We start from the raw sequence: 27382 nt of genomic DNA on the forward strand, positions 1-27382 counted from the left end.
TTGGTACCTAAGATGACCGTGTAGCTTTATTACTCAAGCTATGTGTATGGAATCTTCGGATAAGCTTCAGTAGCCTTTCAAAGACCTGAAAGATAGCACAAATATTTAATAGATGCATACAAAATGCTCTTGGAGACTAATGTAGTTATGAACATAATAGACTTTATATTATATTCTCCTTCCCCTTCCCTTACAACTTACAAAAGAAAAATACAAAAACTGACAATTTTTAATCACTGAATGTACAACATGCTGTAAAAATCCAGCCTATCTTATTCCCCCCCCCCCAAAAAAAAGTTGGAATTACAAACATTAAAAGTGCAAATTTAAAATGTGATATTGGTATTAAATACAGCTGTATCTCATTTTATAAGCAAAGTATTAAATGGCAAAATAGTTTGATCACCAGAGCAGTACATTAAATAATTATGGTAGCAGCATCCAATGAACATTACATCCCCGATGAAAGAAGCAGGATAATCTCAGAGCCAGTTTGTCTTCACATCACCGTTTAAACCCTGAACCCACCCACCACCCTGTCCCTCTCCACAAAGCCTAAACAAATTCTTAATAGATGCTAAGAATATGAATTGATACACAAGTCAGAATATTTAGAATCAATGTTTAACACAACATAGTTTGTCTTACTGCCTACAGTATTTAAGAAATTAACTTGTCTTGTTGACTATATGTAGTACATTTCAAAACACAGCTAAAATAGGAGACTAAAAATCAACTTCCTTATTTTTGTGGCCATGGATCACAACTCTCTCATGAAAAGATTTGGCATTTAACATAGAACCCTCCCAAACATTCTACAGGGAGGCTAAGAAGGCAAATAGAGAAATAGAATAATGATAACAGCAGCATTACAAATTAAACAGAAAAACTTTCTAATTATAACCTACCTTTTATTACCTATACCTATACCAAAACCCACTTTCCACTACCAATGTTAAGACAACCTGCATTTAAAAACTTGGCAAAAATTACAACTCCAGGATATGGTCTCCTCCCTGCCCCCTTCCCCCCCCCAAAAAAAGCAGCACTAACATTTAAGAACAAGTGTTGATTATATCTAGTATTTGTTTTATAGCACTTTTAGCCCTATAAAGTACTAGCAGCAACATCAAGGGCCACTATAAATGTAGAGTCCTTTACCAAGTTCTTCCTTAATTCAATTAATAATAAATAAAAACATAAGAGACTAATAATGTTACCTCCTAAAATAGATTGTTCTGATGCCTCAGGATCTGCTCCTTAGTCTTTCATAATATCAGTGCCATTTTTTTCCGAATCAAAAAATACTTGCTTCAAGGCTTGTTACATAAGACTAATGTTGTTGCCAATTTGGCCTTTAAAAAGTGCCACAAAGCAGCAGAATCGAATTCCAACCTTTCCCTCATTCACTCATTAGCAATACTGCTACTCAACTGGAAATGGTGCAAAAATGTGGAAGAAGAATTTTACACTCTGTATTCTCTGATGTTTGTTCATAGTTCAGAGGAAAGGGGAATAGATCAAAGTTTTAGGATCTAACTCAGGGCACCTAAAGAGAATCAAGTTGATTATTAGGATGGTCCCACTGTAAGCTTCTATCATTCTACCCTACAATTCTCAGATCGACTTAACAGCTCCATCTGAGAAAAAAAGAAAGAAAGAAAGAAAATTTCAGTATATATTTCTTAATAAAAACCCATCACCTAGAAAGTGCTGCAATTATAAATTCAAGGCATAAATAAATCCTGAAGCACGCAGAAAAATAGAATAAGTAAATTTAGGAGCTAAGCTCATGGTTTAAAGTTTTAATGGGAAAAAATGAGAACTAAATTAGCTAAAAATCCTGGATCCAAAGTATTGCAATACCACCATTCTGTCAGCATGACAATGAGTTCTGTGAATACGGTGAGAAAATTTACATGTATACTACCATCCCTGTATTAAATATATGTGTATGTATACGTATACACATCTCAGATAAATATATCCACACAGGAAACACTGATTTGACATGAAACTGTCCTTTGGAAAGTAAATATTGCATCAAGTTACAATAAATTAAAATACAATGCTGTATACTTTAATCACTTAAAATAGGATTACAGACTTTTGCACAGAGAATTACAGTAATCTACAAGAGCACTTCAATAGAAATCTGAATAACAATGTTCAAAATAAGTTTTTTTTTTTCCTTATAACCAAGCAGTACGAACATTAGGGGGTTTAGGTCTCAGTAGAGGGCCACTGGATGCATCAGAAAGTGATCTTTCACTCTTCCGGCTGAGTGCACTTGTAGCACTAGAGGACCTGGAAGCTCCTCCTGATAATAAACAAACAAGCATGGAAAATTAGCCAATCATTTAAAATTTGAGGTTCTTTTTATCTTTCATTTTAAAACATTTTTTAAGATTAAAAAAATCTAAAATTAGAAAAATCAATTTTTTTTCTTTTTCTCCAGGAGGATACCAATTTTTTTGGAGTTGAGAGCAATTTGGAGGGACAAAAGGATCTTAATAACTCTAATAGGGTGGGGAAAACCCCTATAGATTTAGAATCAGTCAAGAAATATGGGTTCTAAGTGCTGGTATTGCCACTTATTGGCTGTAAACATTTATTCTCTCTGGGCTACAGTTTTTTTCATCTATAAAAGGAAAAGAGATGTACTAGACACAAGAACATTAGCATCCCCTTCCAACTCTAATGGCTAGGTTCCCAAGAACCATTTACTAAACATAGACAACACCTATTATACTATTCTAGGCATAGGGAAATGAAAAGACAATCTCTGCTCTCATTAATTTATCACCTAACAGGAAATAATTTTTAAAACATATTTAAACTTTTCTAGGTGATGGTTTTTATTAAGAAACATATATATTGAGATTCAGGCCAATTCCAACAGACTTGTGATGGACAGAACCATCTCAATCCACAAAGAGGACTGTGGAGATTGAATGTGGATCACAACATAGTATTTTCACCTTTTTTGTTATTTGTTTGCTTTTATTTATTTTCTTTTTTTTTTTCCCTTTTTGATCTGAATGTTCTTGTGCAGCATGATAAATGTGGAAATATGTATAGAACATGTTTAATATATATAGGATTACTTGCTGTCTAAGGAAAGGGGGAAGGGGAAGGGAAAGAGAGGGAGAAAAATTTAGAATATAAGAGTTTTACAAGGGTGAATTTTTGAAAATAAAAAGCTATTATTAAAAAAAAAAAAAAACATATACTGAAATTTTCTTTTTTTTTTCCCCCTCAGATGGAGCTATTAAGTTGGCCTGAGAATTGTATGGTAGAATGATAGAAGTTTACAGAGGGACCCTCCTAATAAATCAACTTGATTCTCTTTAGGTGCCTTGAGTTAGATCTTAAAACTTGATCTATTCCCCCTTCCTCTCAATTGTGAACAAATATCAGAGAGTAGAGAATATAAAATTCTTCTTCCACATTTTTGCACTATTTCCAATTGAGTAGCAATACTGCTAATGAGTGATTGAGAAGCAATTCTACTATTGGGTTTTTGTGAGGAACATATGACAACATATGAAGTGATCTGTAAACTTTATATCAATGATCCAACGATGATAATGATGATGGTAATGATGAACAGTTTCACTAAAGGCCATTAGACAGGCAAGTCTAGCATATGACAGTACATGCAAAACATACAGAAGGTTAAAAAGATTAGATGGTACCAGAAATCAGAGGACCTTAAGTGCCAGGCCCTCATGTGTTCTGAATACTTCATGATACAGCTTTATACTTTATATGAAAATAACAAGAAGTGACTGAGAAAAAAGGGTAGTTTACTTAAAGTGAAAAAGGAATTCAAGATAGGAGGTTTCAATGAGTTCACAGAGGTTCCTTTACCATCACAAGATATATTATGGGTTGTACTGAGAATCATGAAATTTCAATGTTGGGACTCTTAAAATCTACCTACTCCAACCCATAAAAGAATCCCCTCTGATATATAATCATCCAACCTATGAATGAGAACCTCTCATGAGGGAGAATCCACAGCTAATAATATCTGAATTTGCCAAGCACTTTCCATATATTATTTCACTAAGTCTTACAACAACTCTAAGAGGGAAATATTAAAAATATTATCATCTCCATCTACAAAATAGGAAAACTGACTCAGGATATTTAAAAGGTTTGCCTGTGGTCAATGTTAGAGATAGGATTAGTATTCAGTTTTTCTGACTCCAAATCCATTTTTAAAAATACACTGAAAAAAAAAATCCATTTTTAGAAAGCCTTTCTTTACATACAGCTTAAAATTACCCTTGCAATTCCCACTTGTGGCCCCTTCAAGGGCCAGGCAGTACAGCTTAAATCCTTCTCCTGAATAAAAGCTCTTCAGAGATCTGAAGTCATCCCTAAGCTTCCAATACCCAAATCCTAAGAATCTCTTCTTCAGGCAGAAAGTACATAGCTCCTTCAATTCATTCTTAAGTAGCACGATCCATGGCCATTCATCATCTGGTTGCCTGCCTCTGCACAAAGTACAATTTACCAAGGTCCTTCCTATATCATCTAGATCAGATAATAATATACCAGATATGGCCTGAAAGGGGAGGGAATAGTCAAAATATTAATTCCCTAATACTGGACATTACTGTTTTCTCTTCCTGCATCCCAAGGTCATGAACTTATGCTAAACCTACCAAATCGTTTCACTAAATCATTATTTCTTTTTTCAGAAATATTGCTTTCAAGCTAGGCCTCTCCCATCTTGCATTTGTAAAACTGATTTTAACTCAAGTATATTAATTTTTTCTAATAAATTTCATCTTCTTAGTTTCAACCCAATGTTTTGTCTAGACAGATATTTTGAATCCTAAGTCTGTCATCAAATTAACAGTTATTCCTCCTTGCTTTGTATTATCTACAAAAAAAATGTGGAAAAATATGCCCTCTACACACCTTCATCTAAGCCTACTAAAACTGGTAAATAATATAAAATATCATTAGGACACTTTACTAGACAAGTTAATTTTAGGCTATTTACAAATACTCATTTGATCAAGACATTCAATTTATTTAGAACCCATTTAATTATACTAGGTTTGCAACATAGTTCTTATACTTAATTTCTCTGTGCCTCTATACCTCAGTTTCAGCATTTGTCCAATGAAAAGTTGGACAATATATCTAGCACCTATTTCACAGGTTGTCTGAGAAAAGCTTATCTTAAATCTTAAAGTGATATAAAAATATGAATTATGTGCTCAAAGAAATCCAGTTTCCCTATGAAGAAAAAGCTCTCATGAGATTACAAGATGTTAGCAATAACTCTAATTAAGAAGAATCTTTGACTTTGAGACACACAAGCCAATGAATTACGTGCTCTTGTGTTAATAAACACAATGAAGTAAAATAGCTGGTATTCGTCTAACTAGCTATAATATTTCCAACTGTTTCACCTGATGGCTTTCATGTAATGTAAATGGATCTTGGCATTACAAAGTGCTCTGTTAAAAGAAATATTAACAATCTGTATTCATGTGAATTAAATGTCAAATGTGCCAAAGAAAATGACATGCTGTATTTCAGGAATAGTTTTTAAAGGCTTATTATTATGTTATAGGCAAAAAGGTTAAGTTAAAAGGCATAAACATGCAAAAAGCAAACAGCAATGTACTTACTCAGTGGACTAATTTGACTAAGAGTAGACCTCACTCGTCTAGAGACTGGGGATGTATTTAAGTAGCCCATATGGCGATGATAGTCCATCAGTTGTTCTGTGCGTTTCATACCAACTGTTGGCTTCACGGCTTCAAGTCTTTTCAATAAAGCCTTCATTAAGGAAAATCAATTTAAATGTCTTAAGTTAGAAAGAAGATAAGAAAGACTTATCTAGAACTAGGAATTAATATTTGCTATATAAATTGAAAAGATTGTGGATCATTTGGAAACAATCCTAACCTTTTAATAGTTTCAAAGTATATTTATATTATTGAGATAGACAAATTCAGAGTTTACATCTTATTAACTTAGAAGTCAATCTGCCAACTGTTTCAATTTTGCTATATCCTTATTGGCACTTAATTCTTTAATTTAGAAGAAAGTCTCATAGCATATTAAAAAAGAGTTGCAGAACCAAGAAGACCTGTCATCTCTGACATACTATCTGCGTTAGCCTAAGCATACCACTTAATCTCTCTGCTTTATACTACCTAGTCATTAGCCTGGGAAGCCTGCCCCTCTCAAACTGTCTTTCTCTCTCTCTCTCTGCAAGTATAAATGATGTTCAAAAATCTAGATTTTTGGTGATTCATGTGCTCCCTCTACCAGTACAGATTGTAACAGCCCCCATCCCTGACCCTCTAACTAATCAGATGGTTTGAGTTTGCTGTGACCAAGAAACTAACTATAAATGTTGATCCAATTTAGCTAAGCTACTTTTTACAGTCTGACACAAGGTTCTTGGTCAAAGGCTTTTTTAGTATGACAAGGTCAGTCAGTGCTTGTACTGTCCTGTGTAATTTTTGAGAACCAAGTCACCTTCCAACTCTGATGAAACATCTTAAGAATAAGACTTTAGTAAAATTTTTTACTTTCCTACAGAAACATTATAATGCAAGATTAAATTTCTGATCTAGAGAATGATCAAACCTTTTTATTAACATAACTGCAAATACTATACTGAACTATAAATGACATATTTAGACCCAAATAAAGATATAAATCTTTCTAAAAGGACAATATTTATTTAATGAGACACTACTTTGTCTTTGAAAATCTTGTTTATTTTTCCTGCAACCAATTAGAAGGGGAAAAAAAATCCTTCATGTAGGTTTAGAAGTCAAAAATTTGAGTATTTTTAAATAGTCAGAGTTATCCGTAGATAGACTTTTGGGGAAATTTAAAACTGATTTGATGCCCTCTTATTTCCTCATTATAAATCATCCTGTAGCAGATGGTTAGTTTTCAAAAATCTGATAGCAAAAAATACTTGTAATTCTCTTTCTGAGAAGCTTTTTTAAAATCATCTCTGCATATCACCTGCTTACTTGTAAAATTGAGCTTTTTAATGATGCTTATTATAGAGGATAGCCTTTTCTTTCTAAGTATGGTGTCTAACACTATCTCTCTGGACCTCTATTTCTGCTTTCACAATAGAGCAAAATAATAGGATGCAGAATTTTCCCTCTTTATTTTAAATTACAAGACAAAGACAGTCAGAAAAATGAAGGTGCCTACAATTCATCTGTTCAAATGAGAACAAAAAAAAAGTAAAATAAAATAAGAAAAATAATTCTTGTACAACGTACTTCAGAAAGTCACCATGAGAAAAGTGCTTGATAAATGCAAACACATAACACTAATGTAAACTATTATTTTAAATAAAAATTAAAAGTAGTTTCTGAAAGCAAGAAGCATGTCCACTGTCAATGTCATTGTTAGAATATGCACACATCTAAAGAAACACTTTGGCTCAGCTTCCCAAATCACATGTGCCTATCCCAAGTGTCAGTCTGTTTGTCGGATGGAAATGGCAAGCCCAGCAAAAACTCAAGTATGTGCTAGTGCCAGAAATAGCCCTTGCTAAAGTGCTGACTATACTTTAAACACTAAAGCAGATTTACATAGATTTTAATACATTATAACTTCTTTAGAATCTTTTTACTGTTTTGCATTATTCTCTAGTTCTTAGTTGTATAGTAATAAGCTCTTTGAGAGCCTCAACCATCTTCTTTTTTTTTTGTACTCTTTCAGTATCTAACAATATTAGAAACAGAGGTGACATTCAATAAATACCAATTGACTAACTAGAAAAAATATTCTACTTGATTCCAAGTTAAATATTTTACAAAAACTTTCATCTGTCACTCAAAATCAGTTTCCTGTTTTATTGAACCAATCGGTCTAATTGTTTTCTTTTTATCTCAGAACATATACTCCTAGCTAGAAAGGCAATTTATCTTTCTGAATGTCTCTGTTTCTGACTTAATGGCCACACTCATGGCTGGTAATCAGCTTTTAAAGGAACTGCCAGATGAGTTTTTCATTGTTCCTGAAGTAATGTAATAGAAACCAAAGAACTGGTTGGGGAATCATTTATTCTTTCAATGGAAGGACAGGGAGTGGAAAAATGAAATAATTAGGTCAAACAGTACATATTTCTCCAGTTCAAATGAAAAAAAAAAAAAACTAATCAAAAGATAAGAGTACTCTTTCTTCTGGGAGAAAAAATAGATCAGAGAGAAGAACTTCATTTTTATATTTATTCTCTTCTCTTTTCCTGAAACTAATCTTTCCAAAGAGATCTGGACATCATTAGTCATTAAACAAAGAAAAAAAAGAGATAAGTTAATGTCAATCTTTAAATTTTCTTTTAGGGTTTTAATGAAGTTACCTTACAATTTTGAGAACTGTCTCGAGAACAACAGCTCCCTCTACTGGTCAAAATTACTATTTGCTCTTTCTTGATTTTATATACCTAGTAGCATGGTGCTTGGCACTGAGGGCTTAATAAATGCCCTAGCAGGGGAAAAGAAAAAAAAAATTTTTAAATAAAGAATTAGAGCCAGATAAAAGCCTTTAGGCCTCCAATAAGGTCTTTAGTGATTCAACATATCATCAAACTCCTAGAAGTACCTAGGCAGAATACATCATTAGTCCTTTATCAACTTTGCCTTGACTTTAACTCTTGGCATAGTGCTCTACAGGCACAGTAGAAACTCAATAAATGAATGGATGTATTAAAACGTTGAACCACTGCAACAATAAATGACCTATGGAAATATTCTTAATGTTTCTGCTTCACATAGAAAATATCATTAATTATAACTTTCATGTAAAGATTTTTAAAAAGACACAAAACATTCCAATCATTTGGTCTTTACTTGAAACAGAAGAGGCTTTCAATATGAGGAGGACATAGATCTGGAGATCAGCTCTTAAGAACTGGAATATATGTACACAGTAACAGCCATATTGTAAGATGACCAACTGTCAATGACTTAGCTATTCTCAGCAATAACAATCATCCAAGACAACTCTGAGGGATTTATGAAAAATGCTATCCATCTGCAAACAAAGAACTGATAGAGTCTTAATACAGATCAAAGCATACTTGTTTTACTTTTCTTATTTTTCTTGGGTTTTATTTTAGTCTATGTTTTCTTTTACAATATGGAAATATCTTTTGCATGACTATACATGCATAGTTTATATCAAACTGCTTGTCTTCTCAATGCCAACATTGAGACAAAAAGGAAGGAGGGAATCTAGAACTCAAAATTTAATAAATGAATATTAAAAATTGTTTTTGTAAGTAATTTGGGGAAAAGTAAATACTGAAAAAAATTTTGAAGCTGTAATGTACCTTAAAAGTCATTTATTCCAATATTCCTCAATTTGCCAAGTAGTGACTTTCTCAAGGACTTACGATTAAGAAGTGGCAGAATAAGGGACTCAAATGCAGGCTTTTTTACTCTAAATCAGGAGATTTAACAAATTCAAGATAGGAATCAAGCTATCTTAGGGCTCAAGACTGATATATGCTGTCGCAGATATTCAATTTAGAGATCAAAATTCAAGAATTTCAGAGAAGGGACAAGGGAACTCAGCAAGGAAGTCAAATTTCAAAAGAGCAGGCAAAAATGACAGAATCAAGGACAGGTAATGTTGGGAGGGAAAAGGCCAATCCTGTGTTCTAGTACTCTGAAGTCTCTTGCTAGTATTTATCCTTTGACAACAAAGATAGACACAAGTTTTAGAGAAAACTATAACTATGATGTTGTTTGGGGTTCCTAATGATTCTAGCAGGTGATTCATAGAACCCAGTGTGCCAATAGAAATAAGGCTTTTTAAACAAACTACAGCACAGGCCTGGGGAAATCAGGTTATTACTTTGCTTTGTTAGCCCATTTCTGCTCAGTTGCACAGTCTTTAATTCCTCATTTTTAAAAATTCTACAGCAAAACTATCACCCTAAATATTCAATAAAAATATGATAATTATATGTCAAGAATATTTGTATTTCTATATCCTTTTAGATTCCAGAACTGAAAGGGAAGCTATTGGAAAAAATGATTAAGAACCCTTTCTGTAACTAAGACTATAAGAAAATTACTATTTAGTGTTTACAGCTAAATCTTTTTTAGGTCAAATGTGATACAGAGCAAGGCTTATTAAATTTTTTCCTCTTGTGACCTCTTTTTATGAGAAAATTGTTTATGTGACCTCAGGTATATAAGTAAATGAAATCAAACATTTACTGATAAGAAGTCATAATTCTGTGACTCCCACATTCAGTTACAAGGCCCCAAATGGGGTCATGAACCATGATTTAAGAAGCTGGAAGACAGAGGAATTACTGTATGCTTTCAGACATTCCCTCTATGTATCTCAGACAAATCCAACCATGGAATCTCAAGATTTAGAAGTGGATAAGACCACAGGACTATCTGGAACTATCTTTTCATTTTATAGAAGAAAAAACTGAGTACCAGCAAGTTTAATTGACTTGTCCAAGATAACTGAAATCAAGTGGCAGAGCCAGGATCTGAGTGCAGATCTTTTTTTTACTCCAAATACAATTTTATTTCCAGTTCACCTATTTTCTATCCTTGACTTTATACACTCACCTCTGCAACTTTAATCAGCCTATTCCCTGGGTATGGAATGCCCCTCTCCCCATCTTCATGGCCATTTTTGTGGAACTAGTGGCATTTCAGTGTGATTTAAAAGACAGACCAGATTTTTAAGACAAAATCATCTCGATTTACTAGGTCAGTAATAACCCTTTTATTCTTCCCCTTTATACTTCACATAACACTGTATTCCTCGAAGACATTTAATTATCACATACATTTAAATATCATATTACATGACATCTGTGTTAACATATATTTCTCCTTAAAACAATTAGGAATACTATATGCTCTAAGCTAATATATTTTACTTTAGTGAGTAGATATGGCTATTAAAGTGGTATTTCTAGCTTGATCTTGCTAGTGAATAAGTTACTCTGCATGAAATAAAACAAATCCATTAAATGACAGTCAACACCACACCACAAAAATCAATTGGCAGGCTCCAATCAAAAAAGCACACAATCTACAATCTGAGGCTGAATTTTGGTTATAAAAGGTACTGGAGTAGCTGCTAGATGGAGTGAGTCCCATTTTTCTCTGTGTTTCAGTTAACCTCATCTGCAATATAAGGAGGCAGTTTAATACTGTAGTGACCTATAAGAGGCCTGTCTACAAGTTCAGTGACTTTTAAAGCTTACAAATAATGGTTGTCCAATGAAAATTGTCTATTAATGTCTATTTCTGTTTTCAAATTACTACGCCCCCAAAAGCTACAATTTACTTTCTTTTATCATCTTTTACTTAGTGAATATATAAAACACACACACATTTTCTTTAGTATCTCAAAGGTCTGGGGTAACTTACCAAGTTCTCTCTCTCAATCCTTTGCTGTTCTTTCTGTCTGTTGAGAGCACTGTGGTACAACTTTGGTGGTGGAACAACAGGTTTCCTAGGAATGGTACTTTTAGCTCTTGGTTTTTCAGCTTGTTTGGAGAGTTCTTTTAACAACCTTTGATTTTCGCGATCAATCTGTCTTACTTCCTCCTTTGTAAAAGAATAGTTTTTCTTAGGTGCTGGAGAAGGTCGATCAACAGTAAATTTTTGCTGTTCTTTTTTGTCTAACTGCAGGAAAGCTTTAAGAAATGAATAGAAAACCTTCAGATAAAAATCAGAAAGTAAAAATATGGTATCACTGAAATTTCATAAAATCTGTGCACATTTTTGTATGATTCTTTGCTCCTGATGTTTAAAGACATCAATTTATTTCTTTTTTTAATTTAATATTTTATTTTTTCCCTTAGTTGTTATTTCCTTTGATGAACTTTTTACTGACAACTGAATTATGCATTTGAATCATTTTAATTAGTCAGACGCAAATTCTACTTGGGTGAAATAGCTGGCAGATAAACATTTAGGAAAAAGGAAAAAAAAATGAGTCTCTCTTTTTATCTGCTTCAATATTAAAAGTTCTATACTTAGAGTACTGGGTGTTCAAATACCAGCTCCCAAAGAACAGAAATCCCCTGTTTGTTCCCATTGATAAGTCTTAAAAGTACTACTTGTTCTGCATAAGTACTAAATACTTAATTTAGGAACTTAGTATACTAGAAAAAGTCTTACTTCTCGTAATCATAAAAGAGGAAAAGGAATCCAGGGATCATAAGAAAAATTTGTTGAAAATAAGTTAGAATAGCTCTTAAACTTTATAGTGTAAGATATAAGACATACTTTGAGAAGTCAAAGAGTCTTTAAGGCAAAAATAACTCTGGGTTATCTTGAAACTGTTATGAAACTTAATATTTCATTACACAAACACTACCAATAAGTACATTTCTAAAACATAAGCAGCATACAAAATAATTTATTGCATACAAAATAAACATTTGTCTTAAAAAATAAATCTTTCATTGCAGATTAAAAATAGAAATTAGAATGAATTAAAGCTATCAAGTAAAAAAAAAAAAAAATTAGTCCCGATTTCTAAAATTTCTATTTCTATACTCAGCTGTTAGGATATTTCCTAAATAAAATTTTCTTGACAAGTTATTAAAAGTTATGCATTTGTGAAAAAAATGATATGTGAAACAATACATAAAAATTTTAAAGATTAAGTTCTTTATTGTAATAAGTTCTGAATTCTAGAAGATACCCAACATATTAGTTTTTAAGAATTTTGAATAAGAATATTACTATTAAGAGCAAAAAGCAAATTTAACAAGACATATTGTAAAGCAGTGTGTTAAATGCTTATGATCCCAGTTCTTATGAATACAAAACATGCAACTACTACATTAAAATACAAGATAGTTATAAAAGGACTAATATGAATTGCTGCTCTGAGAGATCCAAAGGAGGAAAGGTAATTACTAATTTAAGGAAGGAATATATGGAGGAACTGGATCAGGGAAGGCTACACAAAGATGAGGATATATAAAGGACAGGATTCCAAAAGGCAAAAAAGAAAAGAGAGAATATTCAAGGCTTAAAGAGGTGTAGGCAAATGCATGGAGGTAAAATAGTATACCAATCATAAGAAGCAATTATTTCTGAGGGGGTCCCAAGAATAGATTAAGAAGTTCGTAAACTTGGACAGAAAAATCACATTCTTATTTTTGCTAACTTTAACTAAGCAACTTCTTCAAATATTTAAAAACATTCTGAGAAGAGGTTCATGGGTTTCACCAGACTGCCAAAGGAATCCACAACACACACAAAAAAGAATCCTTGCTTTAAAAAATCAGCAAGGTAAAAGAGATCAATATGAGACAGAGTTAGTAAAGTAGAATAATTTCAGAACATGGGCAGTCTTGAATGCTAGCCCCAACAGTTTAACATTTTAACTTGGTAGGCAATGATGAATAAAAGAAGTTTTTGATAGTTGCGCTGTGCCATGCTGTACCATGCTAAATCATTACAAGTGAAGAGATGAGAGGCAGGAAGATTACAATATTAAGAAGCTACTGAAACAATATCCAAAGAGGATAAATATGGTGAGGTAACAGCAGAAAAAGAAGGTAGTAGAGATGGAAAAAATGAATGCAGAGAAAAAAAATGGACAATTTTGATAATTAGCTTTGTTAACAGCAATGAAGGAAAAGAAAGGTTTAAAGACAATACTAAGATTTCAAACAAGGGAAACTTGAGTTATTAATAGTGATATAATGAAGAAAAAACAGTGACATCAGGAGAAGCAAGTTAAGGGGAAAAAGTATTAAGCTTGACTTTGGGTATATTGACTTGAAATGCCAAGAGAACACCTAAGACAGAATTTGGCTACCAAGGTACTGTAGACTCATCAAAAGCAGAGAAGGTAGAAGCTGGAGATCAGATTTGGGAGACCTCATTCATATAAAGCTTATAATTGAACTTAGGGGAATGAATGAGACTGCCAAAGGAGGGGTGACAGAAAAGAGAGGTTCCAAAGACATTTATTTAAGTGTGTATTTTAAGATTTACAATATACTTTACAAAATTTAATTTGATCTTCACAACAATCTAGTGTGATTAAAGAGGCATTTCAAATACTTTTCATATTTCACAATTAAAGTTCAGAGTATACCACAATTAATAAGTGGTAGCACTGGAATGTGAATCCTAAATCTCTAAATATAGTGGTGACCTTTCCAATCCATATTTCTAAAAAAGATAAACTACTCTCTCCAGCCTTGTTTTGCGATTCTACCAAGCCACAATAACAAATTATTATTTTACTACTCTCATTCTGAGACATCAAAACTCCAAAAATGACCAAGTGAGACTTGGGCTGGGAGCTATTGTTGGTCAATAGGGTATGGTTGTTAAAAAAAAGAAATCTAATCTGAAAATCCCAAGATATCTTGTGAAGTTTGGGCAGAATACCCGAAAGTAAGGATATGATTCCCTATATGGACAAAGATAAAATAGAAGAAAAATAGTAAGGCTATAAAAATAATAAGGCTGGGTATATCAGAAAGTTAAGCTGAAGACCTTTAAGTTTACTCAGTAAGCTAAGGGGAGGCTATGCAAAGGTTTTAGCAAAAGAGAAGCATGACCCTTTCTATATACCAGGAAAATTAATCTAGTAGGAATGTGAAATATAAAATAAGGTAGAAATAGAGACTGACGACTTAAAGATCACTGGGAGCCCAATGTGGATGATAAGGAACTCATACTACAAGAAGAAATGTGAATGGAGAGGAAGGTTTAGATGATAGAGGTAGAAGTGGCAGGCCTTAGTAAATGATTAGTCATAAGAGTTGAAAGAGCAAGAAAAGTCAAAGAATATTTTAAAGATTAGGACAAAACAGGTTTAGAAGAAAAAACAATAAAATTTGATCATGGAAAATTGCTGAGTTTAAATTAAAATTTAAAAGTTTTTGCACAAAACCAAAGGGAAACAAAAGATGGGAAACAATTTTTACATCAATGTTTCTGATAAAGGCCTCATTTCTAAAATACATAGAGAAATGAGTCTAATTTACAAGAACACAAGTCATTACTCAATTGATAAGTTGCCAAAGGACATAAACAGCAATTTTCAGATGAAGAAATTAAAGCTATCTATGAAAAAAATGCTCTAAATCATTATTAGAAAAATGCAAATTAAGACAATTCTGAGGTAGAACCTCACATCTCTGCTATTGGCTAAAATGACAGGAAAATGATAAATATTGGAAGAAATGTAGGAAAAATGGGACACTAATACATTGCTGGTGGAGTTGTGACATGATCCAACCATTCTGGAGAACAATTTAGAACTATGTCCAAAAGGTTAAAATTTTGTGCATATCCTTTGATCCAGCATTTCACTACTGAGTCTATATCCCAAAGAGATCATAAAAGAGGGGAAAGGACCCAACATGTGCAAAAATGTTTGTGTTGATTCTTTTTGTGGTGTCAAAGAACTGGAAAATGAGTTCCCCATCAATTGGGAATGGCTGAATAAGCTAAAAGTATATGAGTATATGAAAGTAATGAAATATTATTGTTCTATAAGAAATGATGAGCAAGCTGATTTCAGAAAAGCCTAGAAAGACTTATATGAGCTGATACTGAGTGAAGCAAGCAGAACCAGGAAAGAAGATTGTGTGATGATCAACTATGATAAGATTTAGCTCTTCTTAGCAATTCAGTGATCCAATAAAATTCCAACAAACTTTGGATGGTTTTGGATGGAAAATGCAGTCTATACTCAGACGGAGAACAATGAAGACTGAATGTGGATCAAAGCATATTTTCACTTTTTTTCTTCTTGTTTTTTTTTCTTTCTTGTATGCTTTCCCCCCTCCTTTTGTCCTGATTTTCTCTCCCAACATGATTCATTTTGAAATATAAAAAATGAATATATATGTAACCTTTTTTAGGTTATATGTGTCTTTTTGACACAAAATTGAAAACAAAAATAAAACAGATGAAGAGAGAGAAAAAGAAAATGCTGAGTTTAAGGTATCAATAAGTACAACCAGGTGGAGCTGTTGCATAAGTAGTTGGAAATAGGAACTGGAGTTAAGGAGTGAGCAAAACATGTGCTTTAGAAGTCATTTGCCTAAAGATAACAACAGAAGCTATGAAAACAAATAAGATTACCAAGGCAGATATACAGAACAAGAGGGTTAAGGACAGAAATTTGGAGACCACAATACAAGGCCAGGAAGAATAAGTGATAAAGAAAAGAGCAAAGGGTCATTAAAGGAAAAGCAAACTACCTTTACGTAACTCTTCTCACAGCTATTTCTCAGAAAGCAAGAATGATTGCCATCCCCCCCTCAATCCTTGACCCATTTCTGTAAGGAATAATTGCTTATTCCTTTTCTAAATTTAAACAAGACTACAAGGAGATTCTGTTATTTAAAATTATCATTTGAGAAGAATATAAAGAAATACCATGAACTTATAATACATTCTCATCTATTTCTCTGATGCAACCCATCCTAATCATAAATTCAGTATTTTCTAGGTGATTTATTATAGTTAATATTGAATTCTACTAAAGGCTAGATTCCCAGATAAAAGAAAGAAACATCCAATTTGGCTTATGGCTATTATATCCTTTTCATTGCCATTTCTTTCCTTTCTATCTGTCCCATAAATTGTGGCTTATTATTTAATAGCTCTTTTTTTTTCCTATTAAATCTTCCTGTTTATACCCAAGGTTTAGAATTCTACAAATTTATGCATTTTATTATATTTCCATAATCATCAAGCTCCAATATATGGAATTAAGACATTTTTATAATTTTGGAGAGGGTATTTCTTAACATATTTTAAGTCAACTGTATTTTTATTTAGACTCTATGAGTTCATCAATTTAGGGATTTCTTGATATAGAAATTCCTCCTAAAAGCCCTAAATTTCTTAAGTCTTAAGAGTTATACCAGGGGGCACTGAGAAATAAAATGACTTGCCCAGCCTTAAAGTAGGATCAATCTGTATCAGAGGCAAATTTTGAATGAAAATCACAACTCAATCCACTTCTATTCACTGTACCAAAATGCCAATGTAGTGAAAATACACCCTTTAAATTCTAAAACCAGGTCTTATAAAGCAATGAATTATAGTAATAAACTCTACATTGTGTTTTATGCATGGTTTTAATGCTTTTAATGAAAGCCTAAAAAACAAAGTTGTCAAATACCACTTTCAATATTTATAGGTAATCTTTCAGTAAATAAATTACCATGAGTTCTACTACTAAAAATATATCCTAAAGAGGTCTAAAACATAAAACTCCTGTTTTATACCTAAGCCAAAAGTTACAAAGTGATAACAAAAAACTAGAAACAGAAATAAATCTAAACAAATGCTCAAAATGTTTTGCTAGTAACCACCTACTATTTATTGCGTTTGTGGTAGAGAATTAGAAATAAATTTTTAAAAATCCAAATGTTCTTAACCTTTGATTATATTTGAGATCTTTGTAAGAAACATGCAACAGAAATGTCAGTCACACTGACAAAGGACCGAGTCTTACTCAAGGCAAAATAGACTCTACAGAGTATAGATTTAGAAAGATTTAAGTAATAATAAATCAGTCATATAAAATTCATTAAGCAGTGGGATGAATTAGTCATTGAAGTGGAAAGAGCAGAGAATGAAGTAGAGCTATATTAAAAGAATTATTAAAGTTGTATCTGTCTAAATTTGGGCAAAGAAAAGAATAAATCAAAGATTTCAAATGTATGTGACAAGGAGATATGTGACAGATTCAAAGATAGAGGTAAAAGTTGAGAGAATATGCTGTATAGAATTCCCACAGAAAACTAGTTTTAGACATGGTAAATTTGAGTAATCCACCATGCTAAGTAACTTGTAGACTAAATAGTTATAGGACACAGTAGGAAAGTTTGAGGACTTGTCTGATGATTTAGATTTGGGAATTATTAGTATATGGGGTTAAAGCTACAGAATGGCTAAAAATTACCTAATGAAAATTCAATTTGTGCTAGAGGTGGTAGAGCAGAGGTAACAAAATAGGGACCTCTGAAAGGCTTATCTCTGATGAAAAAAACAATAGTTACAACTATAATATGAATCTGGGGTCTAAAATGTGTACTTTCCTTTTTTTTATCTTCTTCTTCCAAACTTTAGGGAGTTAAAAGACTGAAGGAGATAAACAATGTATCTCTGAAAAGACTAGTAGTCAAAGGATGTGGCCTCTACTAATAAACTTGATACAAATCTTTTAAAATGAGATCTATGTGAAAAAAAGACAAATATAAGTATACAATAAAAAATAACTTTGGCAACATGTAGCACAAACCAAGGAGGGGAGAAGGGTCAGATTTAGGACAATATTCAAAACAATTTGGTGCCTGTGTGACCTTAGGCAACATAGTTTCCTTTTTTAGAACTTCTTCATTGTAAAATAAATAGGTAGAACTCTTAAAGTACTCCAAGGTCCCTTCCAGCTCTAAAATTCTATAAAATGCATCCAATAATGAATATATAAAATTTAATACAGAAAATGTAATATATTTAAGATATTAGTAAATATATTAAGTCATGATATATATAAAACAAAAATCAAATGCCTTTTACAGTTCAATTATTATGTGCTATATAAATACTAATTATGGTTAATCACATAAGGAGGCAGACACTACAGTTTACACAGTTCTCTATGTAATATTTGAACTAGATTTTTTAGTTACAGATATATTATTGCATTTTTCACTGACTTTTTTCATTCATGCTAAGAATTTATCTCCATTTTTCACAAATGAAAGCTTTCTTTAGGTGCCTAAATAATCCAGTAATGACATAATCAAAGCCAACTAAATACTAATAGGTTTTTTAATTTTTATTACCTAAAATTTAAGTGCCAGGTTAGATTTTTTTCTAAACTATTATAAAAATATATTTTGAGTGACCTATTAGAAAGAAATTGCCAGTTTTTAAATTAACATGGTTATGAGCAATTTTGTCCTAACCAAAGAGTTCTCTCTTAATTGAATTCTGATTTACATGTATATTTAAGGCACAAAGAAACGTCTATTATCTACAATACATACTTAAATAATATGATCATGGGATAGCTAGATGGCACAGTGGAAAGAGAGCACTGGCCCTGGACTTAGGAGGATCTGAGTTCAAATCCAACCGTAGACACTTAACATTTAGTAGCTATGTAACCCTGGGCAAGTCACTTAACCTCGGTTGCCTCACCAAAAAATAAATTGTGTGTGTATAAAAAAATCAAATTAGTTATTTGCTTTTCAAAATATACAAAAATGCATATTTTACACTCATAAAGGCTCATAAAAGACACCGGATAAACAAGTCTTTTTTTACTCCTATTATATTAGGGAGCAAAAGTCTCATCTTTTTACTTTTTAAAAAAGTACATTCTGTGGTAAATTGGATTACTTTCAACAAAACTTTCAAAGAAAATTTTTCTTAAATCAAAAGTTTGTCATTTAAAGAAATTATTTAATTAAAATTAAAGAAATTGTTTAAAGAAAACTTCAGCCTTTCACTTTATATATGTATGTATATATGTATACACACATACATTTTAAACTAACTTAAATGTTTTAGTTACATTTTTAATTCATGTTAAATATTTTAAGATAGTATTTGTCTTTCCTTTGATAGTAAGATATAATAAAAAGAACAGAAATCAAACTACAAGTCTAAATGCTTATTCTGTTCCTCACTAGCCATGTCATCCTGGGCAAGTTTCATAGAACTCAGTCTTAATTTTCACCAAATATAAAATGAAGAATTTGAAACTGATTTGAGGTCTAGTCCAGTTCCAAACTTGTAGAGGTCTCATCCAGATCCAAAATTTTAGCAATCTACATTTTGTTTTCCTATACTATTACTGTCTACTTTAACTATAATCTCATTATGTGCAAAGATCTGTTCAACTTGTAGCACATGGAGTCCAAAACAGAACTATAAATATATGGAAATCTGACAGCTTTGGAGCCATTATTTTTTAAAATACATTTTTTTCCATGATATAGGGAATATAAGTCCCTAACTCTAAAGTACCTTAAAAATTAAAACAAGTTTTATCACAAGATTTAAATGCAAACATTTGATTACAATTTAAAATATGAAATTAAACTTTATTGCTCTTTAAATCTCTTTTTAAAGGAAAATTACCTTTTAAAAGCTGATTCAGGTCCAGTGTGTCATGTAAGACTTTTTGTTTATATCTGTTGTCCAAGTTGGATTCTAATGAGAGTGATTTGGGGGCGAGACTGGATCCATTTTTTTCTTTCCCTACTTTGGCTGATTTCAGATATTTTGTATTACACTTTGAGTCTTCAAAATTTCCAAATGCTTCCTGGCTCACATTTTCTTGCCTTTTTACTTTTGTTTTCTGATCATTTGATGCAGCCAGTTCAAAAGACTGAATAGGGCTGATGTCTGGAGTTGATAAAGGAGTTACATCAGTCACAGTATCTTCAGATTCCTCTGGGAATTCACCAAGTTTTGGTTTGGAATTTATGGGTGGTGCTTCTTTTGACTTTTCTGGTTTGCATTTTTGTTTTGGTGACGGTAGAGCTTTTAAACCAGGTGCACTTTTCTTTGAAGGTGACTGAGGTGAATCAGAAAGGCAAACGTCAGACTCTGTAGCTGAACAATCTGTATCTGTGCTTGTAGAAGATGAGGAAGATGAAGAGGAGGAGGAAGATGAGGAAGAAGAAGAGGAGGAAGAAGAAGAGGAAGAGGAGGAGGAAGAACTGATTTTGTTATATTTTTTACTTGTGGACTTTTTAAAATTGTTAGATGGTTTAGCTGACTTGGGTCTAATTCGATGTCTTTTCCCATCATCACTACTCTCTTCTCCATCAGTATAGTAATCATCTTCTCCTTCTCTCACTATTTTAGGGATTCTAGTTGGAATGGTTAAATGTATTTTTCCAGTTGTTGAAGTACTACATACATTCTTTGATCCTGAACTTGATGAGGATGAAGATTTTCCAGTACAGTTTTCTAAGGTATGATCTTCCGATGGTGTTTTTTCTTTCCTTTCATTTCTCTTCTCAGTAAGATGATCTTCTTTCGTAAGCACACCCAATTTAAAATCTATATTTTCTGCATCTGCTTCTCTTTTCCCAAATTTGTCAAATTGCTTATCAATTGGTGAAATACTGCTTCCACATTTCTTTTCTTCTCCCTCAAAATCACTATCAAAGAAAGAATGGTCTACTTCACCTTCTGACATATCTCCATACTGGTCCATGACAGCAAAAATATTCCTAAGAAAGTAGAACAAAGTAATTTTCAAATACAAGTAGCTTCATAATGCCACTATATCCACAGGTAAATTTCTATATTGCAAATGCTATATTTAAAAAGTAATTTTCTACTTTTCCCAATCTGGTGCTTAATACATGCATTAAAAAGCTGGTAATTCTTTTAAAAATAGTTTGGTTAAGCAACAGCAAATCCTACTAGTCTTCAAATAATTCATTTAAATAAATATAAAGTAGGGAACCTATATCTATGATCTGTTTTTATTTAACATGACAAATTACCACACAGGATATGTTACTGACAGTATTCAAGTCATTTCCTATAAGTAAACCAAGAAGATATTAAGACATTCAGGCAATAAAGGCAATGCCAATTACAAGCACCCTTTTGGCACTGGGGATCTGACTGTCAATGAATTTCAGTATGGTTTCAACTTGACTTTCCAGACATTTCAGATTACTTCTCCACCCATCTTAGCCTACTTGCTGTTCTCTATTTAGGAAGTTCTATTTCCATTCTCTGGGTCTATGCAAGGCAACCACAGAAATGCTCTTTCAATTTATGATGCTGAGCATCTATGGAACTCCAAAGCACATAAGAGTGATAGGACTAGAGTCTGGAAGTATTAAAATCAAATCTTCTCAGATACTTACAAGCTGTGGAGCTCTAGGCAATCACTTAATCTCAGTTTACCTCCCTTTTCTCAGTTATCTCCCAGGGTTGTTGGTAGGATTAAATGCAATAATATTTGTAAAAAGTGTTTAGAAAAATGCCTGGTTATAAATATATGTATCTATCTATCTGTATTCACATACAAATAAAACAATTGTTATATAAATGATTGTTTCCTTCCTCTTTCTCCTCCCTTTCCTAGCTCAGTTCAAGGTTCAGCTAAAGCACCAAACTGCTTGAGGACTGTTATCAATTCTCTTCTTCCCCAATTTACTTTCTGTTTATTTCATATGTATTCTGTATTTAATTATTCATTCCTGTCTCTCTAACCCCATTTACCCAGTGTCTGTCACATATAAGGTCTGATAAATGAAAAAAATTAAAACAAATAAATTTATCAAGGAACCCAGAAATGATAAATACAATTATACAATTAGTCTATAACATATAGTCGTAATGTACCGAGGCAAAGGACTTCATCCTATGTCATTACCGATAAAACCATTAAATTGTTCACAAATTTCTTTGAAAGAAAGGAGTAAAGGGGTTATGAATAAATGTAAGCAGATTTAAACACACACACACACACACACACACACACACACACACACACACATACATACATATTCCTGCTCTCCAATCCTCATTATTTCAAATACCATGAATAAATATTACATTTCTCAAAAAGAAAAGGTGATTCTCTTCCAAGCAACTTATCTTATTAAAAGTTGGGAGTTAACTTTAAATTTTCACAACCAAGCACCATCTAGTGTAGAAAGTTGACAACTGCAGACTAATACAATTTTAACCCAAACAGTACAGCTAAGGAAAAGAGGATCTATCATTACTGTATTTTTTTCCTCACTCACTTCAGAAGTTACTGATGTACTATAAATAGTTCAGGAATACCACTGTGGTTTTTGTACTTTTCTATGAGCTTCTTCATTTTTAGAAGTGAACTTTGAAAAGGCATGTTCAGCACTCTGTGAAAATTAAAAAGTAAGAATAAAAAATATCATAGATCTAAAGCTGAAAGGAACTTCAGATGCAATTTATATTACAGATGAGAAACATGAAGCCAAGGCAAGGTTAAGTTACTTGCCCAAGGTTATATGTAAAGTGACAATGTTAGCACTCAAACCCAGGTTGATTCCAGTATCAGTAATCTTTACACTGTACTAAAATATATGAAAAGTTATCATAGTATTTTCAAACATATTAATGTACTAGTACAAAAAGGATAAGCCTAATTCCTAAAAGGAAAGTCAATAAAGTCAAGCTTAAGGTTGTTTTCCCCCTCTTGGCAATTATGGAATGATAGAAATTAAGTAATTTTAACTACAAAATTCTTAAAAATGAAAAACTGAATTTCAAATTTTATGGATTGAATTTAGAATGATGAAATTAGCTAATATGTTGAGAATAAAGAGGCAATGTGATGTTTAGTAGAGCTGGCATGAGAATTAAGCAGACCTGGCTTCAAGTCCACTCCTTCACTCCTCCCTACCACCCAGACAGCTCTAATCTCTGACCTCTGAGTGTTGCAAACAAGTGCAGAAGGTTTTAAATTGTAGAACACATGTCAATATCTATCTGTAGAGGAAGTCCCCTTTGCAGATTTGATTTTTTAAAATTAAAATTAAGTAAAACATCTTGTGAACACTAAAGAAAATAATAGGAAATGAAGAGGATAGGGAAGATAAAGAGAATGACAGTAATAAAACTGTAAAGAGGGATAAAGTTTAAAATTAATCATAAAGCAACAAGAATAGAAAATAGACTAATTTCAAGCAAACTACTACAGAAAATTTATATTATTAAAAACTACAAAATTTCTTAATAATGGACATTTTCCTTTTAAAAGGTATATGGCTACAGGGAAATTTATGAACAAAAAAGATACCAGATCAAATTTCTCTGGAGAGCCTCATTTAAAAAAAAAAACAGACAAAAAACAATCAAACAAAAACTTTGAGTTTTTCAAAATTACAGCAAAATAACAATTCTTGATTACAATTTCAGCAAAATAATTTGAAATTATTTGAAATTATGTTTCTTCCACTGAAGTCCTAATTCCATGCCTCAGCAAGATACTTTAAGGCTACAATGACAAAGTACAAACTTTGACAGATTCTGTAACAAGAAATTAGTTTGATCAAATTGGATCATCACCAAGGGAAAAGATGTACTCATCTCATTATCCACAGAATGCTAGTCTGGATTCCTGAAACAGTCCAACAAAATTTGGAGAGACTCATTAACCAAAAGCTAGTTTCAACTTTTTTTTTGTGGCCAAAGGAAATAATGATGGTCTACTTAACATGTGGAAGGGTTGATAAAGTACCCAAAGTAATGAAATAATGGATTTTTAAATTTTTACTATAGCTAGTATTATATTGGCTGCAAAGACAATTTTTGATATATCAGTATTATTTTTTATACTTTGCTATTTATGCTATAACCATACCTATAGAATTCTTAAATAATCATTAAAAAAAACTTCCTTTATTTACATTTTACAGGACCAGGAAAATAAATTTATTACTTTTGGGGGATTTATATCTATATCTTTATTTTTATGTCATATTTATGGTTTTGATTCAAGGTGAGTCTTTGATCATAAGGCTGCTCTTAAAGGAAATTCAGATTCATTTTACAATGAGAATTTCCAATTTGAGAGTAGAAGAAAGAAGAAAAGAGAAGAAAAGAAAAGAAGAGAGTTATACAGGGGGAAAAAAACCGTCCTTTTGCTAGAAATTGTAATACAATTGTGCTGTGCCTACTGGACCAAAATTTTTCTTTTTATTTTTTTTCCTGAGCCTGGCCTTACTGACTTGCCCAGGGTCACACAGCTAGGAAGTGTTAAGTGTCTGAGACCAGATTTGAACTCGGGTCCTCCTGAATTCAAGGCTGGTGCTCTATCCACTGCGCCACCTAGCTGCCCCATGGACCAAAATTTCTCTCTGATTACCACATTAAATTTGTCTCACAACATCCAAAACTAAGTCTGTAAAAGGAGAGAAATGCCAACATATTTTAAATTCAACATTTACTAAGCATGTATTCTGTATAAGAGGCTTGCAAATTATTACATGCAAAGATGAAGTCTCCAAGATAACTAATTAAATAAAAGGGAGTGAAATAACTATTATACTTAGATTAAAATTGTAATTGCATTAATGCAGACAGGGCATGGGGGAATGGAGGTTCTTAAGGTCTGGCTTAAGAACAGTTTATATGGAACGAACTCAACATGAACACACTTTGCTAATCTCCCCCACACCAACAACCAAAACACCCCACAAAAACCCAAACACTGTATTCAGAGAAATGTCTAAAATGGAGAGAATATCTACACTACCCACTCGACAACATCATTATGAGGATCAATTAATGCCAAAATAACAAGCAAAAGGTTCCAATGCACACTGATGATACATCACCATTCTGAGCACTATTCTAAAGGACAAACTGAAAACAAAAAATTAAGCATTATAACCCAATGAAAAACTTAGGGTAGAACACAGCAGCTGATTTCAAGTATCTGAAGAGCAGACACACAAAAAAAGGACAAGACTCGTGTTGTTCCAACAAGATATATAATCTATGTAACCTGTGGGTTATAAGAAGTTAAAGAGATGTTCAAGGTAAGGAACAGTAATCATTTAAAAATCAGAATGGACTGTCTGATAATGCCACAGAATTTAGAGCTAATAATAATCATTTAATCTACATCTTATTTTACAAATGAGCAATGGCGAGGCCCCAAAATGTTACATAATTAGCCAAAATTCCTTCCAACACTAGGATTCTGAGCTGGAACTAGGTTGACTTTTTCCAAAAGGACTGTGCATCTGGTGTAGAGTGAAAAGGTGAAAACAAGATTCTTTCCCAAATATAGACCCAAGAGGCCTTTGTTCCTCCCTGCTCCCCACCTGTGTTTCTATAACTCTGTGTGTGTGTGTCTGTGTGCGCGCGCCCAAGCACTAGCCTTTTTTTTTTTTTTTGCCAGGCAGCAAAAAGCCATTCAAACCCTGTAGTCTAGTTTTGGGGGGCATAAGGGAAGGAGGGAATGGGGAGATAAAGGGAAGAGACTGTAGAAATTAGGTGAAGTGGGTAGAGTCCTAAACCTGGAATCAGTAAGACCTAAGTATAAATCGGGCCTCAAACTAATTATCTGTGAGGCCTTTATCACGAGCTGCCTCGGTTTCTCCAACTGTAAAAATGAAGAAAACCTACTTCATACGGGTGCCGCGTGGGATCAAATAAGATTGATCTGTAAAGTCTTGGCATCCGTGCGTGGCACATAACGGGTATCTATCTATTCATGCTTCATCCTTTCTTTTTCAAAGGCCGCCCACCCAGCCGTGTTTGTGGCTGAGTAATGAAGCCTCCGTCTGGATTCTGTACATGCAGGAGGAGGGGGGCGGGGGGAGGACGTATCGCCGTTCCAGGCAGGGGAGGAGGTTTGTACAGTGAGTTCCAGCTAGGCCACCTTAAAGCCATTTGCCATTTTTTAAGAGGCTTCAAATGGTGTAAAGCGATGGAGATCCTCCAGCAAGAACCTCGTTATCTCTCTAAAACCGACTGAATTAACAAGGAATGTCTTCCCCAAATTTCGAACGCCTAGATCCCGTTAGGATCCTCCTCCACCCGAAGGGGGAGAGGAGGAGAGCACAGACAAATGGAAGGATGAGCAGGGGACTGAAGGCCCTTCTTCCCGGGGGCGGAGGGGGCTTCCTCTGGGGTCCTTCCTTCCCTGACCACGGCTAGAGGTAGCATCATCTCCCAGTCCCAACCTCTTCCTCCCCCCGCCCCCCGCCTCCATCCTCCGGCCTCAGGCCTCCCCACCCGCGGCCCAGCCCGTGCCCACAGCCTCCCTCCCTAAAGCCGAGGGGCCGGTACCCACCACCAAAGCCCGAGGGAAGGCTGAGCGAGACTGGCGGGAGCGTCTGGTGAAGAGGGTACTCACGGAGGAGCCGCCGCCGCAGCCTCGACCACAGCCGATGAGGCCGTCGCCGCCGCCACCACAGCCAGCTCGCGCCGCATCAGGGGCGTCTCCGAGCTCGCGCGCAGCCGCCCTCCGCCCCGCCCCCTCGGTGTCTTAGACCGCCCCATCTTCCCGCGCCTCGCGCCTGTGCGCATGCTGTCATGCAGCGACTGCTTAGCCCCGGGGAAGGGGGGCGGGGACGGCGGGGAAAGAAAAGCCGGCTGAGAGAGGGAGCAAGGAGGAAGGCGCCGGCGCAATCCAGCTTCCGGCTGCTGGGGCTGCTGGGGCGGGTGGAGGAAGTGGAGCTCGTGTCTTGAAGGGATGGAAGTCAAAGGTGGATTGGGCGCGCCCGCTGCGGCGCGCTGGAGGTTGAGCCCTCGGGGCCCCAGCGTGGCTGAGTTTTTTCCCCGGACTGCCTTCCCCGCCCCGTGTCCCTTCGCCTTAGCCCCGTGGGTCGTCCTGCGCGTGTGTCCTG

At 34.0% G+C, this 27382-nt stretch overlaps 1 protein-coding gene across 7 annotated transcripts; it reads right to left on the reverse strand.

Annotated features, from left to right (window-relative positions):
• CFAP97 (cilia and flagella associated protein 97) lies at positions 1-27382 on the reverse strand. Of its 7 annotated transcripts, none has more exons than XM_074272875.1 (7): positions 26827-26999; positions 22787-22900; positions 20145-21247; positions 11421-11689; positions 5658-5808; positions 2214-2320; positions 1-85 (listed from the first exon to the last, which is right to left on the reverse strand). In XM_074272875.1, the coding sequence occupies exons 3-7, from the start codon at positions 21229-21231 to the stop codon at positions 8-10; spliced, it is 1692 nt and encodes a 563-aa protein (XP_074128976.1). In that variant the 5' UTR covers positions 21232-21247; positions 22787-22900; positions 26827-26999; the 3' UTR covers positions 1-7. The 7 variants fall into 7 exon arrangements, with proteins under 7 accessions (XP_074128976.1, XP_074128977.1, XP_074128972.1 ...); XM_074272876.1 differs by having other exon boundaries at positions 26890-26962; XM_074272871.1 differs by lacking the exon at positions 22787-22900 and having other exon boundaries at positions 26890-27382.

The sequence above is a fragment of the Sminthopsis crassicaudata genome, chromosome 6 (assembly GCF_048593235.1).
Source record: "Sminthopsis crassicaudata isolate SCR6 chromosome 6, ASM4859323v1, whole genome shotgun sequence".
In the NCBI taxonomy this organism is placed as follows: domain Eukaryota; kingdom Metazoa; phylum Chordata; class Mammalia; order Dasyuromorphia; family Dasyuridae; genus Sminthopsis; species Sminthopsis crassicaudata.

Bases quoted from the DNA above. Each gene is read 5' to 3' on its own strand.
- CFAP97 (XM_074272871.1), bottom strand. From the start codon at position 27,062: ATGCGCACAGGCGCGAGGCGCGGGAAGATGGGGCGGTCTAAGACACCG. The intron at 5,809-11,420 runs GTAAGTTACCCC...TCCTTAATGAAG, and splicing joins GGATTGAGAGAGAGAACTTG to GCTTTATTGAAAAGACTTGA. The intron at 2,321-5,657 runs GTAAGTACATTG...GTTTATTATCAG, and splicing joins TAGTCAAATTAGTCCACTGA to GAGGAGCTTCCAGGTCCTCT.